The sequence below is a fragment of the Stegastes partitus genome, unplaced genomic scaffold (assembly GCF_000690725.1).
Source record: "Stegastes partitus isolate 25-593 unplaced genomic scaffold, Stegastes_partitus-1.0.2 Scaffold71, whole genome shotgun sequence".
NCBI classification, from domain to species: domain Eukaryota; kingdom Metazoa; phylum Chordata; class Actinopteri; family Pomacentridae; genus Stegastes; species Stegastes partitus.
The window spans coordinates 887,229-899,981 of record NW_007577802.1 but is presented as its reverse complement, the minus strand read 5'-3'; the positions used below and the strand labels follow the sequence as shown (position 1 = coordinate 899,981).

Sequence of the window (12,753 nt, the reverse complement as noted above, 5' to 3'; positions counted from 1 at the left end):
TGAGGGCCTCGTTTTTTGGGAAGAGCAGCTGAAAGAAGCTTGTAACACCGCAGGATTTCTCTCAGGCCAAATACACTAACAGACGGACAATGGGGTCACTGATCTGAGTTTTACCTGTAACAGAGAAGCCACAAAGTCCTTATCGAAGGAGTCTGCGAATCACAGTGCGCCTCTTGTTCGCCGGCTTATGCTCAGCCAGGCATGATGGTGTACCACTTAGTTCTGTATTGGATCTACTACAAATGACAAGATCTTAAGAAAAGAAGCTCTTTTTTTTTTTTTTAGTACTGATAACAAAAATCTCATGTCTCATCTGCAAAACAAAGCAAATGACCTCACACAACACAATTCCTAAAATAAAGACATTTATTTTATTTTCGCCTCACAGGCTTTGAAACACCGCAGACAGAAACGCATTCGGCCCGAGACAAGCAAAGCAGGATAACTTCTGCAGATGTTATCTTCAGGAACGCCAGCCTCATTTATCTGTCATCCTCCTGGGGGTTCGGGGGAGCGTCTTTATCAGGGTTCCGCAGAAAGGAATTCGCAAAGACTGCAGATGAAATATGGACGGGTTGGTTTCAGCGGAATCACTACTGGCAGCCCTGAGAGGAGGAGATAATTACCACTTTGACAAGCTTTGATCACAGGTACAGTTATTCTCAGAATGTCTGTGTTGATAGAACAATGAGATGACGGCCTCGAAATTCAGATGAATTTGCCCTAGTTTTGGCTTTTTCTCTCTCTCTCTCTCTCTCTGTCTTTCTCATGCTTAGATTGTGAATAGAAGCACTGTCTCGCACATGAAGAGACAAAAACAACAAAATGAGGGTGGTTGACGTGGCATGGCTTAGATGTCCGTAACTCTCTTTTGATTTGTAGAAGTGGAGAAAGGCGATCCGATGATGGCTACTGTAATGTTGTTGGGGGGTGTGTGGGGATGGGGAGATATGTCGTGGGTAAGTCATCCACTTGTAAATTCTGTGGGTGGAATGAATCACTGCGGTTTCTCTTTTGTCAGGAGGCAGCAAATTATTCAATAAGATGACAGAGGGATCAGCGAGCCTTGAGCCGCAGTCGGTTTTTTAGCAAAGTAGGTGTGGAGTCATGAGGGGTAACGCTGGTGGGAAGAAGAAGGGAGAAAAAATACCAAGGTTGGAGATGTAACCTCACCACACAGAAGAAAGGTTCAGTTCATTGATATCTCTTTGAAAATGCATCCAGACCGCAGAGCAGCTCGAAAGCAAACAAGCCTCCCACACTACCTGCCTGGACTAAACTGAGATGCGGCATTTGCGAGCGGGGGCCACCCAGTTTTAGGAAGGAAGAGATCTTAGCGTGTTTGATGGTCAAACAAGTCAAATGAGTCAGGTTTTTTTCCTCTCTGACCTCAGACTGTAAACAAAGAATCTTTTGAGTTGCGCTTTGTTTACGTTGCAGCTTCTCATGGTTTGCATGTGTGTCCTGCAGGATTCATGTGTATTTCACCTCCTCCTGTATCCTGCTCATTAGTCCCGCGCTGATGCCGTTCTCCTGGAGGCTCAGATGCAGCAGCGGAAACTGCGTCCTGCAAAGCAACGCGCCCATGATGTCGTTTCCTCCCACGTCGCTGATGCCGTTCCTGTCCAGATCCACCTGCCTCAGACTCGCGTTCTCTTTCAGCATGTCGGCCAGCAGCCTCACCCCGGGGTCTCCCAGGTTGTTCTCATCCAGGATGATCTGGGTCAGTGAGCCGTTTCCTTTTAGGCTGTCGAAAAGTTCCTTCCACGCCGCCAGATCAGCGCCGCTGGTCTGAGCCAGCCCTAAGTACTGCAGATAGGAGTGGGATCTCACATATGATGCTAGCACCTTTACCCCCTCGCTGCTCAGGCCGTTTCCCCCGACGTCCAGCTCCAGAAGAGCAAAAGCCCTGAAAGAGCTCCACCCGGTGGGCAGCTGCAGTAACTGCTCCGACGGGAAAAGCATGGCCTGCTGGAGGGCAGCAGCAGCTCTTGCCGTTTGTTCCTGCAGCTCCACGATTCCGTTCAACAGGGTCAGAAGTCCGTGATCGCGCAGTTTGTTTCCAAACAAGCTGCAAAGAGAGAGAAAAAAAAAGGTAACCATGGAGATTTATTCCAGTCCTCCATTAACTGCATTCTGATATAAAGATTTCCCACATGTGACAAAAAAGCAGATTTTTCACACTGTATGCCAATATCTCGTATATATTTTCTATCTTCATGTGTGTAGAAAAATCTGTATTCCTAGTTTTTTTATGTGGCACCTTTAAAGATCATCTCAGGCTTTTGTTTTGTTTTGTTTTTTAACCTCCATAGAGTGTTTTTTATGTGTTGGAAGACACATCATGAGCAAAATAGACAGGCTTCAATGACAGTTATTTTATAAACTATACCAGTTTACCAAATGTTGCAAGAAACTCATATATTTACATTGTTTTCCTGCAGGTAATATTTGGATGGTATCTCGCGCGGTGATGCTCTCTAACAAATATTGAACTTAAGCCTGACGTAAAGACCACCTTCTGTAAAAATCCAGTTCTGTGCCTTGTTACCGTGGCTGTAATATATTTTATATATGCAAGCAGCCACATCATATTTCATACATATATCATATATCATATATATTACATTTCTAGCTTGAATATGGCTGAATTATTAATAACTGTGCAGCATAGACTAGTTTTACAATGTCTGAGTGGAGTCATACAGAGTTACATTTAGGTCAACTTCAATCAGGAAGGGATTATTTTAATGGAAAAACTAATGGAATATAATAGAATTGCATATATATAGCTTGCCCCTTTGCATTTTTTTTATTAAAATGGCATTTGCATAACACACTAAATAGTTTAGATAGGTTAGGGTAAGGTTTGGAGGGGGTATTAGTCGCAGCTACACGGGCTGCAGTTAAATAGCAAATGCAAAAACAAAAAAAAAAGTGTTCTCCTAACGTGGAAATGACTCAGTAACCAGATAGGGGCTTTAGGGATTTCAACACTTGTATGATAGTTTGAATCGATGCATTCAGGAGTACTGCTGAAATGTATAAATACATTTTTATTATTGTTTCATTCAAAATTTCTGTGTTTACAGGGACATGTTTAATTTTACTCTCTAACCCTGTTTAAAAAAAAAACAGTTTGTGATACATGTTAATTTCTGGAAAATCAGATGAGAAGATCAACGCCACTCTCTTGTTTGTCGGTTAAATATAAGTAGCACTAGCAGCTAGTTAGCTTAGCCAGCACAAGCACACACAAGTAACCTGTCAGACATTTCCCAGATGTAACAAAATCAGTCTACCAGCTCAGTACCGGCTTCTTTGTTTAATAAATCTGAAGTGTAAAAATGTTTTTATTCGCTTTTATGGGGCGTTGCGCGCTGAACTACCTCATTCCAGTGACCAGTAGCATCCCGTAGCCTCTGTCGGGTTGCCTGGCAACTGCTTCCAGCCAGTTGTACTAAGTTAAGCTCAGCTGTAGTCTTATATTGACCACGCAGGTACGAGAGTTGTATCAATCTTTTCCATTTCCTTCACAGAGAAATAGGCTTATTCCCCCAACATGTCAAACTATGTCACTGAACAGGCCGTTCATTTGTCCTGTATTCGATGCGCGCTCGTGGTCGCGCTCTTTCCTCATATGTGTCAGCGCACACTTTAACTTTCTAAATCTGTCGGTATTTCTCTGAGCCAATGTCACGGAGACAAGCTCGAGCACACTTACTGTATTTTGTGGTAGAAAAAAGGAAATAATTCAGAAAGGTAAGGCTCTGGAGGCATTCCTTTGTTCACATAAAAGAGATGGATTGTGCAATTCAACAGTGGAAAGCAATGATTTTTTTTATTTTTTTTTTACCGCGTAGACCGTCCTTGGATGTGTTGCGTCTTTTTACTGTCTCTTCGGTTCTGTTATTTTCTTTTCTGCACTCATATTAGAATGCTTTTAAATGGCTCTTGGATATGCGTGTTTCCAGTGGGGGTTTTTTTTTTTTTTCCTGAATTCTTTCTCAGTTTCTCATGTGAAGCGGCTCAGTGGACTTACTGCAACCCTTTGACCTGAGGCTTCACTCGGAGAACGTCCAGCAGGATGTGAGCCCCGTAGGGCCCGATGAGGTTGAGGTTGAGGTTGAGCAGCGTGACCTCGGACGGGCTGCTCTTCAGCGCCGCCGCCAGGCTCAGCAGAAGGTCGTCCGTCAGGTCGGTGTTCCTCAGAACCAGCTGCTCCACCTCGTCTGACCTGCTCAGCACCGCCATCATGGCGTCAAGCTACATTTACAAAACCGAGAGAAAGCCACAGAAGTGTTTGAATGTTATGTTTGAATTCGGTTTGACTTGCTGTGAGACATTTCATTTCCAAAAGGTCGTCTTATCCCCGGTATGCATTTTTAGAGTTTGTCTGCTGTTCTTCTGAAAGATTTTAGAAGGCCAACAGGTTATATAACTGTGAAAAAGAAGTTGCTATGTAGTCACTGATTTTATTTTGAATGTTTTTTTTTTTTCTGTTCTGTAATCCTTACATGAGAATGCAGTCCTGCAAAGAAGTGATACAAACAGAAATATCTCATCTAACTTCTAGTTCACCTCAATTACCAGACAGCTCAAGTTTCCATAAAATGCAGAAATCGCATTTTGGAGCACAGACAGATTATTTTGTCCTTCATACAGAAATACATTTAGCATCCCGGCCCTGAGCGTTGCAAACATTAAGTATTTACTGTTTTGTACGTGCGAGCAGCAGAGCTTCAAAATGTGCCGTCGGTCGGGAAGGAGACGTGATCGAGGCAGGTGCTGGAGGTTTTCTAAACACAGCGGCGAGATGAGAGTCCAGAGAGACATATGGTCTGGCTGTCGGCCACGTCCACTGGGCCACTTTGCTAGACCTTGAGGAATTTTTCAGGCACCGTTGGAAGCTTTCTCATCATGATCGCTTTGACCGAGCCGAGCTCCTGCGTGCCCCAGATAAAACTCAGTGACCATTTGTTACAGCCATTTGTCTGATAATGTTCCAAACTTTGCAATATCCTGTTAGAATAGAATTAATCTCTAGTGAAATAATCAAAGTTTTTATCAAAGAATCATTACACAGCCAAGATATGTTTCCATTTTTATGATATTGTGGTAGATTTGTGGCATTTTGAACATTATGAGGTATAAATCATCAGCCTCATCCTATTTAAACTACATTAACTATAAAATTTGCATCTTGAGTTTTTACTTTTGTCATTTCTATTCCAATGTCCTTTCTCCTGTGGCATCATGGATACTTTTTTTAGTTATTAGTATAACTTTCCTATTTAGACTAAAAGCTAAATAGTCAATCATGAACAGGAAAATATGATTTGAATATGGCATGCAACAGTGGTCCACTGCCAAACCTTGTTCAAACCCGCAAAAGTAAAACAAATGGAGTTCTTTTGGTGCAAAGAGTCTTAAAGTTTCCAGTGTGTATTTGGAATATTGTTACGTGATGGTGCATTCATTAAAACATACAGTGTCTTGGGTTTGAATCCAAAAAAAGTAAATGTGTGTGTGAAAATATGGATCAGTTATAAATAGAAAGAAACTTATTAAATCCTTATGTTTGAGTATTTCTCTCAGTTAAAACACCAACACTAAACATTAAAACATTAAAACCACTGACAGCTAAAGTGAATAATATTATTCATGTTATTAAAATGCAATGCTCTGCTGGGATATCTTACTTTGATATGCACCACCCAACTAAACATTGTTCCAGACCAAGCACAGCATGGCAACAACACCTCCCTAGTTGGACAATGCAACACACCACAAAAACTGCTTCGCAAAGGCTCAAGGAACACACCGAAGAGCCCGAGGCATTCGCCAGGCCCCCAAACTCTCTAGACCTCCATCTGTTGAGCATCCACAAGATGCACTGAAACAAATCCGATCCATGGAGGCCTCATCCTGCAACCCACTGGACCCAAAGAATCTGCTGCCAACATCCTGGTGCCACAGGATGCCCACAAGAAGTGTCTATGCTCCAATAATCAAAGCTGTTCTGGAGACTTAAGGAGAACCTGCACAATATTTTTCAGGTGATTTAATACTGTGGCTGATCAGTATATACAGACAGATGATAAATTAAAGGAAAAACTTTAGTCAGTGAGTGGAGAAGCACAATAAATGCTTCCACAAAGGTGCAATTAGGTAATTGCATCCAGTCGTGCTCTGTGACATGTACAAAGATGCTGAGCAGAACCTGTTGGTCAGGATTTTGCATCAAGATGGCAAACGGAAAAGATGTCTCTGAGAGAGAGTTAAATGTTGAGGCACGGATGGCAGGAGCTGCTAAGAAAGCTCAAACGCAACATCTGGATTTAAATCTGTGGGTGCAATATTTTGTCACTGTTACTGTTTCCACTATTATTGTTGTTGTTGTTGTTATTACTAATATTGCACTGTGCTGCTACTGTTGTTGTGCAATGTATATATACACATATATATTTATGTACATAGCTATTTATTATGTTCTTTATATATATATAATGATACCTTTATATTTATATACTCAACTATATTTATATCTATCATTATTATTTGCATTGCTATTATTACTATTATTATTATTATTACCAGTATTACACTGTGCTGCTGTTCTAACAGTTTGTTTCCTTTGTTTTTCTTGTCTACTGCTCTTTTTTCTTGATTGATGTGTGCTACTGTCTCTGTCGGTGTTGTGTTGTTGCAAATACAACAATTTCCCTGAGGTACACCTACCAAAGGATCAATAAAATTATATCTAATCTAATCTAATCTAATCTAATCTAAAGACATCGACAACTAGAGTTGGACAGTGTGGTCAACAGCTCATACTGGATGACTGTCATGCTTGTGCATTACTGAAAAGGAAAAAGTTGACCAAGAATGTCAATGAGATTGTATGTCAAAGATACCCACTGACAATCGCATAGAGAGGGATATTATAGAAGGGTTGCTGTGAATGAACCTCTCGTTAAAAAGATAAATGTGTTTTTAAAAGTTTGTAGCAGAAGAGGAAAGTAAAACAGACAGAACAGCCCTTTTTTCCTCCTCAAAGGAAGTGTAGACAGGAAGTGAGGTGTTAAAGCAGGAACACCTGTTTGTGACAAACAAAGGAAGCATGAAGAACAATGGAGTGAAGGGAAAGTTGGGAACAGGAGATTTCAGAAAGACTAATCCAGCTTCTGGTCGTCTTTGCTTCAAATTGGACGTATTAAAGTCAATGGAATGGCTGTAAAACCCAGAACCAGCTGGACATGTGACATGTGGTCCCAAAGAAACTGTGAGCTGATCCCAGAAGCAGGACTGGATGAACCTCTTTCCACCAACTCTCGATTTCATGGATGTCTGTTGAGATAAGTCTCCTTTATTTCTTACCAAATCTCCTCTCCTTAGGCTATGTTATCCCTTTGCCTGGCCTTAGCTTTAGCCCCTCACCAACGCTCTCACACCTCATTTACTGGATCCTGAAATGGAATTATTTTGTGTTTTTCTGATTTTTAGTTGGGATTCTGTTGATTGAATAGACTTTTGTCTGAAACATTTCTGTGATGAAATTGTTGACTATGGTTCTTTTCTATCTTGTGTGGTTTTTGTATTTATTTTTGTACCTAGGGAGTTAACAGGACTGTCCCTTTAAATTAGTTGCGACAATCTGTTTTAAAGTGACAGGAGAAGATCTTTATCCCCTTGTCTGGCATGACTCATTTTGACTAATTGGAATATTAGGGAAACCCCTTTGCTACAGATTCAGTGAGGCGCTGGTCTACATAGTGGCACATGGTCCACACTTATACATCACCTTTTAACTTTAAATTCTAAAAAAAGTGCTTTGCAGTATGTTTCCAATTCACCCATTTAATGGTGGCAGAGCTGGGATGCAGTATCTTGCCCAGAGGTGCTTCAGTGCTTAGAGGGGCCACGCTTTAAACCGCCAACTTTGCAATTAGTGGACAACCTCGTCTATCACCTCAGCCATGGCCGGCCTCATGTTTTGTGTACATCAAGGTAATGGTACACACATGAATGCTTTATTCCTACAGTGAGGAGAATCGGTGGCTTTGTTATGCTGTGGGGGGCATTTTGCTGGCATAGTTTAGAGGGTGAAGTTTCTCTGAGTGATCACCTTTATCCTTTGATGAAATATTTCTCTCCTGATGGGAGCGATCTCCTCCGGGACGACAACGCCTCCACCCAGAGGGCACCGGGGATCAGCGAGCGGTGTGATGAGGATGAAAACAATATGAATCATAGGCTGTGGTCACCAGCTCTCAAAGCAATCGAGCAGCTATGAGAGTTTTTGCGCTCTCCGTCACTATTATTAAAGCACAAAACAAAGGGAATATCTTTTGGAAAATGGTGTTTTATCCCTTCCAGTAGAGCTCCGGTAACTTGGAGTCAATGTCAAGGTGTCTTGAAGCTGTTCTGGTGCTAAATGATGACCCTGCACCTTCCAAAGACATGTTCTGTTGATTTTTGCTTTAATTTGTCACTGTGTATTGGGGGGAAAAAAACTGTACGTTCAGCACTCAGTGGGGCATGTGGTACTTTAAAGGGCAGTTGTTGACACTTTATTCTATTATTTGTCAGTTAAGTTATTGGTTCTAACACAAATTAAAGCCCACTTCTGCATAATGTGTGAATGCGGCTGTTTCAAGGGCTTTTGCCAGTGATTTGATGCAAAGAGGGCTTCTGGCAATAAAAACAGATTCACCACAGTAATTTGTGTTATACACACACCTGAGCCTGCAGGTCTTGTTCTTTAACAGGCTCCTCGCTGCCAGCCACGTCCTCCTCCTCCTCCTCCTCCTCCTCCTCTGGCTCTCCATCAGGCTGCTGGACGGTGTCACTTTCGGCACTGAGCTCCACATCTGAGCCGCGAGCTTCGGGGCACGTTGACAGCCTCTTCTGGAGCCGGCACCTCTCCAGGACTTGGCATGCGGAAAGGCAATTAAACAACTCAGGTGCAATAAAAATGTCTCTCCTACAGCCAAGTGCACACAGTGATGCTGATACCCGCTGTTAATGTGAGCACGTAAATAACAGAGCCTAAAAATCTGGGGCCGTCTGAGCGATTGAGAAAGCAGATCTGCGGAGATTTACGCACGCAGGTTCGTGTGCATCTCTTTGAACAATGTCTGCATAACCTCTGCCACACGTCATCCATCTCTCTTCAAGCAGACGTTGCTCAATGCATCACTTTCTTCCAAAAGTCAACCTTTTTTTTTTTCTTTCTGCTGGAGCGTATTATGTAAATCAGCAACAGCACTCCAGGGGATTCCAGTTCGTTCCGACGGAGCTGCGGTTTCTTTACTCACTGTTTGCCTTGAACCAGTGGTGTTTGTTTGGGCCCTGCTTCAGCGCTGCACTCATTTCCACACATTCTTCATAGAAGTCCTTCAGTCTTTCCCCATCTCTGTTTTTCCCATTTGATCCCGGGTCCTTCTGTTTCTCTGCGTTCTGCTTAGTCAGTGCTTCCTCATCCTGCAATGAATCTTTAAACAGAAACACTCTTGTACTTTTCCCTTTTTTTTTTCTTTTTCTTTTTCCCCCCACAAGGAATATTAAATGGAAACAACACATACAGATGGCTTGAAGGTCATCTGTATCTTTTGCTTGCAGAAGGTTTCATCCCCCTTCTATTTTTCCATCCTCTCTCACAGGAATGAAACCAGCTAAAATGAGTCAAACAGCGCTCACCGACAGCTTTCCTTGTCATGTTCGACGGCTGCTGCTCCGTCTGCGGCGCCGTGACATTGCTGCTTGTTTTGTCCCGTTTCTGCTCCCGTCTGGTGGACGTCGCTCGCTCCTCACGCTTTTCTGCCACCGTTGACCTTTCTGAGCCCTCGCTGTCTTCTCCCTCTTCCCCTCTGTTACTTCCAGCTGTCTTGCCTTTGCTCCCTTTCTGATTAGTTTGACCCTTGCGTCGCTTCTTCTTGGAGGTCTCTTTAATTCCGGCTACGGCGAGGTCTTCGCTGTCTGTGGACCCACCGCCGCCTTCTTTGATGTGTTTTCTTGTCCTCCTCACCGATTTTTTCGCTGGTTTGGCCGGGATAAAAAGAGGGGATGATGGACATGACTCGATGGTGCCTGCTTTGGAGACAGAATGAGAGGGGAAAGAGGAAAGAAAAAAAAAGCTTTGTGGGAAACTGTGTCTTTAAACTAGTCCGTTCAAATCAAGGACAGTCGCAAAATGTTGATGAATAAGCTTAAGGAAGTAATGGAAAATTGAGATCCTCATTTCCAGGCTTTGTACCATCGCCAGGGCTCTGCTCTAGAGGGAGAATTAAGTTCTCTTTTGTGCCGTTGTTCAGCTGTTGGCAGGAGCTGTATTTGTTTCGCAGACTTGTACATCTGAAAAAGAAGAAAAATGTGCTTTCGTGATGACTCATATTTCCACCACCAACATCATTCCCTCGTGTCATACAATATGCATCCTTTTTCCTCATCTGTCGACCCACAATGCATCATCTCTGCAGAGCAATGGGTTTACCCGGCCTGTTTTGACTGCTACTAATTTCTAATTTTCTGCCAATATTGCGCCGCGCGTCTCCCGGAGGATGAAATCTGACCTGTAGCAGGGGATCCCACCAGCCAGCCAAGCCAATCTGAAGCAGCTTTTCCTGCCCTGCTGGAAGCCGGGAGCGTAGCGGTACTCGCAGCAGGAGCTGATTCTGGCCACCATGATGCTGTTAACGTACAGCGTAGCACTGAAAGGGTAACCTCGGTGTCTCTGAGACACAAACTGGAACTGTTCTACAAGACACAAGGGGGACAAATGGAAAAGAAAATCAGGTTGTTTTTTTACCTTGTTAGCATGTTCATGTGGTGTTACTTATAGGAACAAGCAGTCGACACTGGTTTTCACTTTGAGACTGCAGTGGACCAAAAACCTCGAGAACCAGTCCTGTCAGCCTGGAGGGTGAGACTTTTCATATCCTTCTTCAGAATTGGTTTCTTGTCAGAACATGTGTGGCTGAAACACTCCAATATTATAAATTGTCATTGTGTTGTATAGAGTAGTTTTTGTACAGCACGGCGACATTTGAGGTCGGAAACATACGACCCAACATTTCTCCTAAACTAATAGCAGCCTCCAAAAGGAAAAATAAACTGGAAAGTACATATAAAATCTTTGTTAGTATGGTGATCAGTGGTGCCATCATTCCACCAGACCACCTTTGTTCCAATAACGTTCTGGGATGTCTTCGAAGTTAAAGCTAGTCTTGCGTAGCCAAACCACTCGGTCTGACTGCACCTCATTATCATTTTGATGTGAGGTGTTTGTATTTCTTTAAAGTAATCACATCTGTCCTGGGGGGAGCTAAATGAAAGATGCAGTGACAGTATTCCTGCAAAGGAGTTGGACGTTTGCATGCAAGGAGGCCAGTATTGTCATGAATATGGATGTTTCACTGAAATAAACTTGCAGGTCTGCGGCATGAATCAAATCCTCTGCAAAACTTGAAGTCTTCAGTGTGGGAGGGTGCTGCCTGGGGGCGGTTGTTGTTTCTCAAAGGGAAGAGAATTTTGGAAACGGTAACATGTCAATAACGGAAAGGTAGAGGGTGGAGAAAACTACATGAAACGCACAACCAGTGCCAGGTTTATACCTGCATCCGGTGAGTCAGACTGAGTTCAAACTGGCCGATCAGGTCAGAGCTAGAATAGAGTTGACAAAGTAAACAACAAATACAAACAATTTTCTAAAAATCCTTGAGTTCATAGATCCATTAGCAGAGATCAATACTGAACCTTTAAAATGAACAAAATCTTTGTGCTTCCTTCGATATTTAGTTAAATTACTTTGGACAACATGCATGAGCTTCTGCCTCCTCATCTACCACATGCAGCAGAGGCTTTCTTCTTTTAAATACATTGTGTTCGTCTCCCAAACAAATAAACTTCACTTTAAGCTGCCTCTAGTTACTGGACTTATAGAAATAAAATCACAAAAACAACATAATAAATTTCAATAAATATCCACCTTTCCACACAGAGAGGCTTGCAGTCAGAGACAGAGTTCATGCTTCCCAACATGAGTATTTCTGCAAACATGTATGGCTGAATTATTCCAGCATTACAACATGCTATTGTCTTGTGTAGAGCAGTTTTGCAGAGTTGTAGGTGGAGGTAGGTGAGGTAGAAGCAGGGATTTCATAGATCTACACCTTATAAAGGAAGCAATGTTGCACAATCTAGTTAATTTTAAGTCACAAAGGGGTCGCTTTCATGGAGAAAATGTCTAAATATGTCATTTTTATTCAACAGAGATGAGCTTTTAGAGGTTTAGTCGATAACCAAAAAAGGACTTTAAGGCTGCAAATGATCAAGTTTGAGCCTGCTTATATAAAGTCTGATTTGGCAGTGGTTTCTGATAACAAAACAGTCGGTAGAGAACAGGCTGCATATTAAAGAGAATTCAGTCTGCTGCTGGTTCAAACTGTCGTGTCCAGTTTAGGCCCAGAAGCACTGATTATAAGGCTAACAGCTCAGCAGCCACCTGTTTGGAGCTGAGTCTCCACATCCAGGTTGTTTCTGTGCTTTTGACAGAAGCTTTTTTATCAGGCATCAACATATTGTATTTCACTGTCAAGCTGATAACAGTGTTTTCAGTCACTAGTGATGGAAATTATGCTGCAAAAAGTTGTTTGTTTTTTTTGAAAATGATGCTGAATTTAGTTTTTGGGATTTAGTGTCTTTTCATACATACTCGGCACCTACTCTGAGGAAATGTCTCCATTTTTGGCA

General features: G+C 42.4%; 1 protein-coding gene across 1 annotated transcript; it reads right to left on the bottom strand.

Annotated features, from left to right (window-relative positions):
- Positions 1 to 352: 352 nt before the first annotated feature.
- Positions 353 to 9,125, bottom strand: LOC103353443 (protein NLRC3). Its single transcript, XM_008276431.1, has 4 exons — positions 9,110 to 9,125; positions 8,743 to 8,933; positions 4,043 to 4,266; positions 353 to 2,071 (listed from the first exon to the last, which is right to left on the bottom strand). Exons 1-4 carry the CDS (start codon positions 9,123 to 9,125, stop codon positions 1,474 to 1,476), a joined length of 1,029 nt encoding a protein of 342 aa, XP_008274653.1. The 3' UTR covers positions 353 to 1,473.
- Between the last annotated feature and the right edge of the window lie 3,628 nt (positions 9,126 to 12,753).

Excerpts from the sequence above, each read along its gene's own strand:
- LOC103353443 (XM_008276431.1), bottom strand. Across the intron at positions 4,267-8,742 it reads AACAAGACCTGCAGGCTCAG|CTTGACGCCATGATGGCGGT; the intron begins GTGTGTGTATAA and ends TTGTAAATGTAG. Across the intron at positions 2,072-4,042 it reads CCTCAGGTCAAAGGGTTGCA|CTTGTTTGGAAACAAACTGC; the intron begins GTAAGTCCACTG and ends CTCTCTTTGCAG.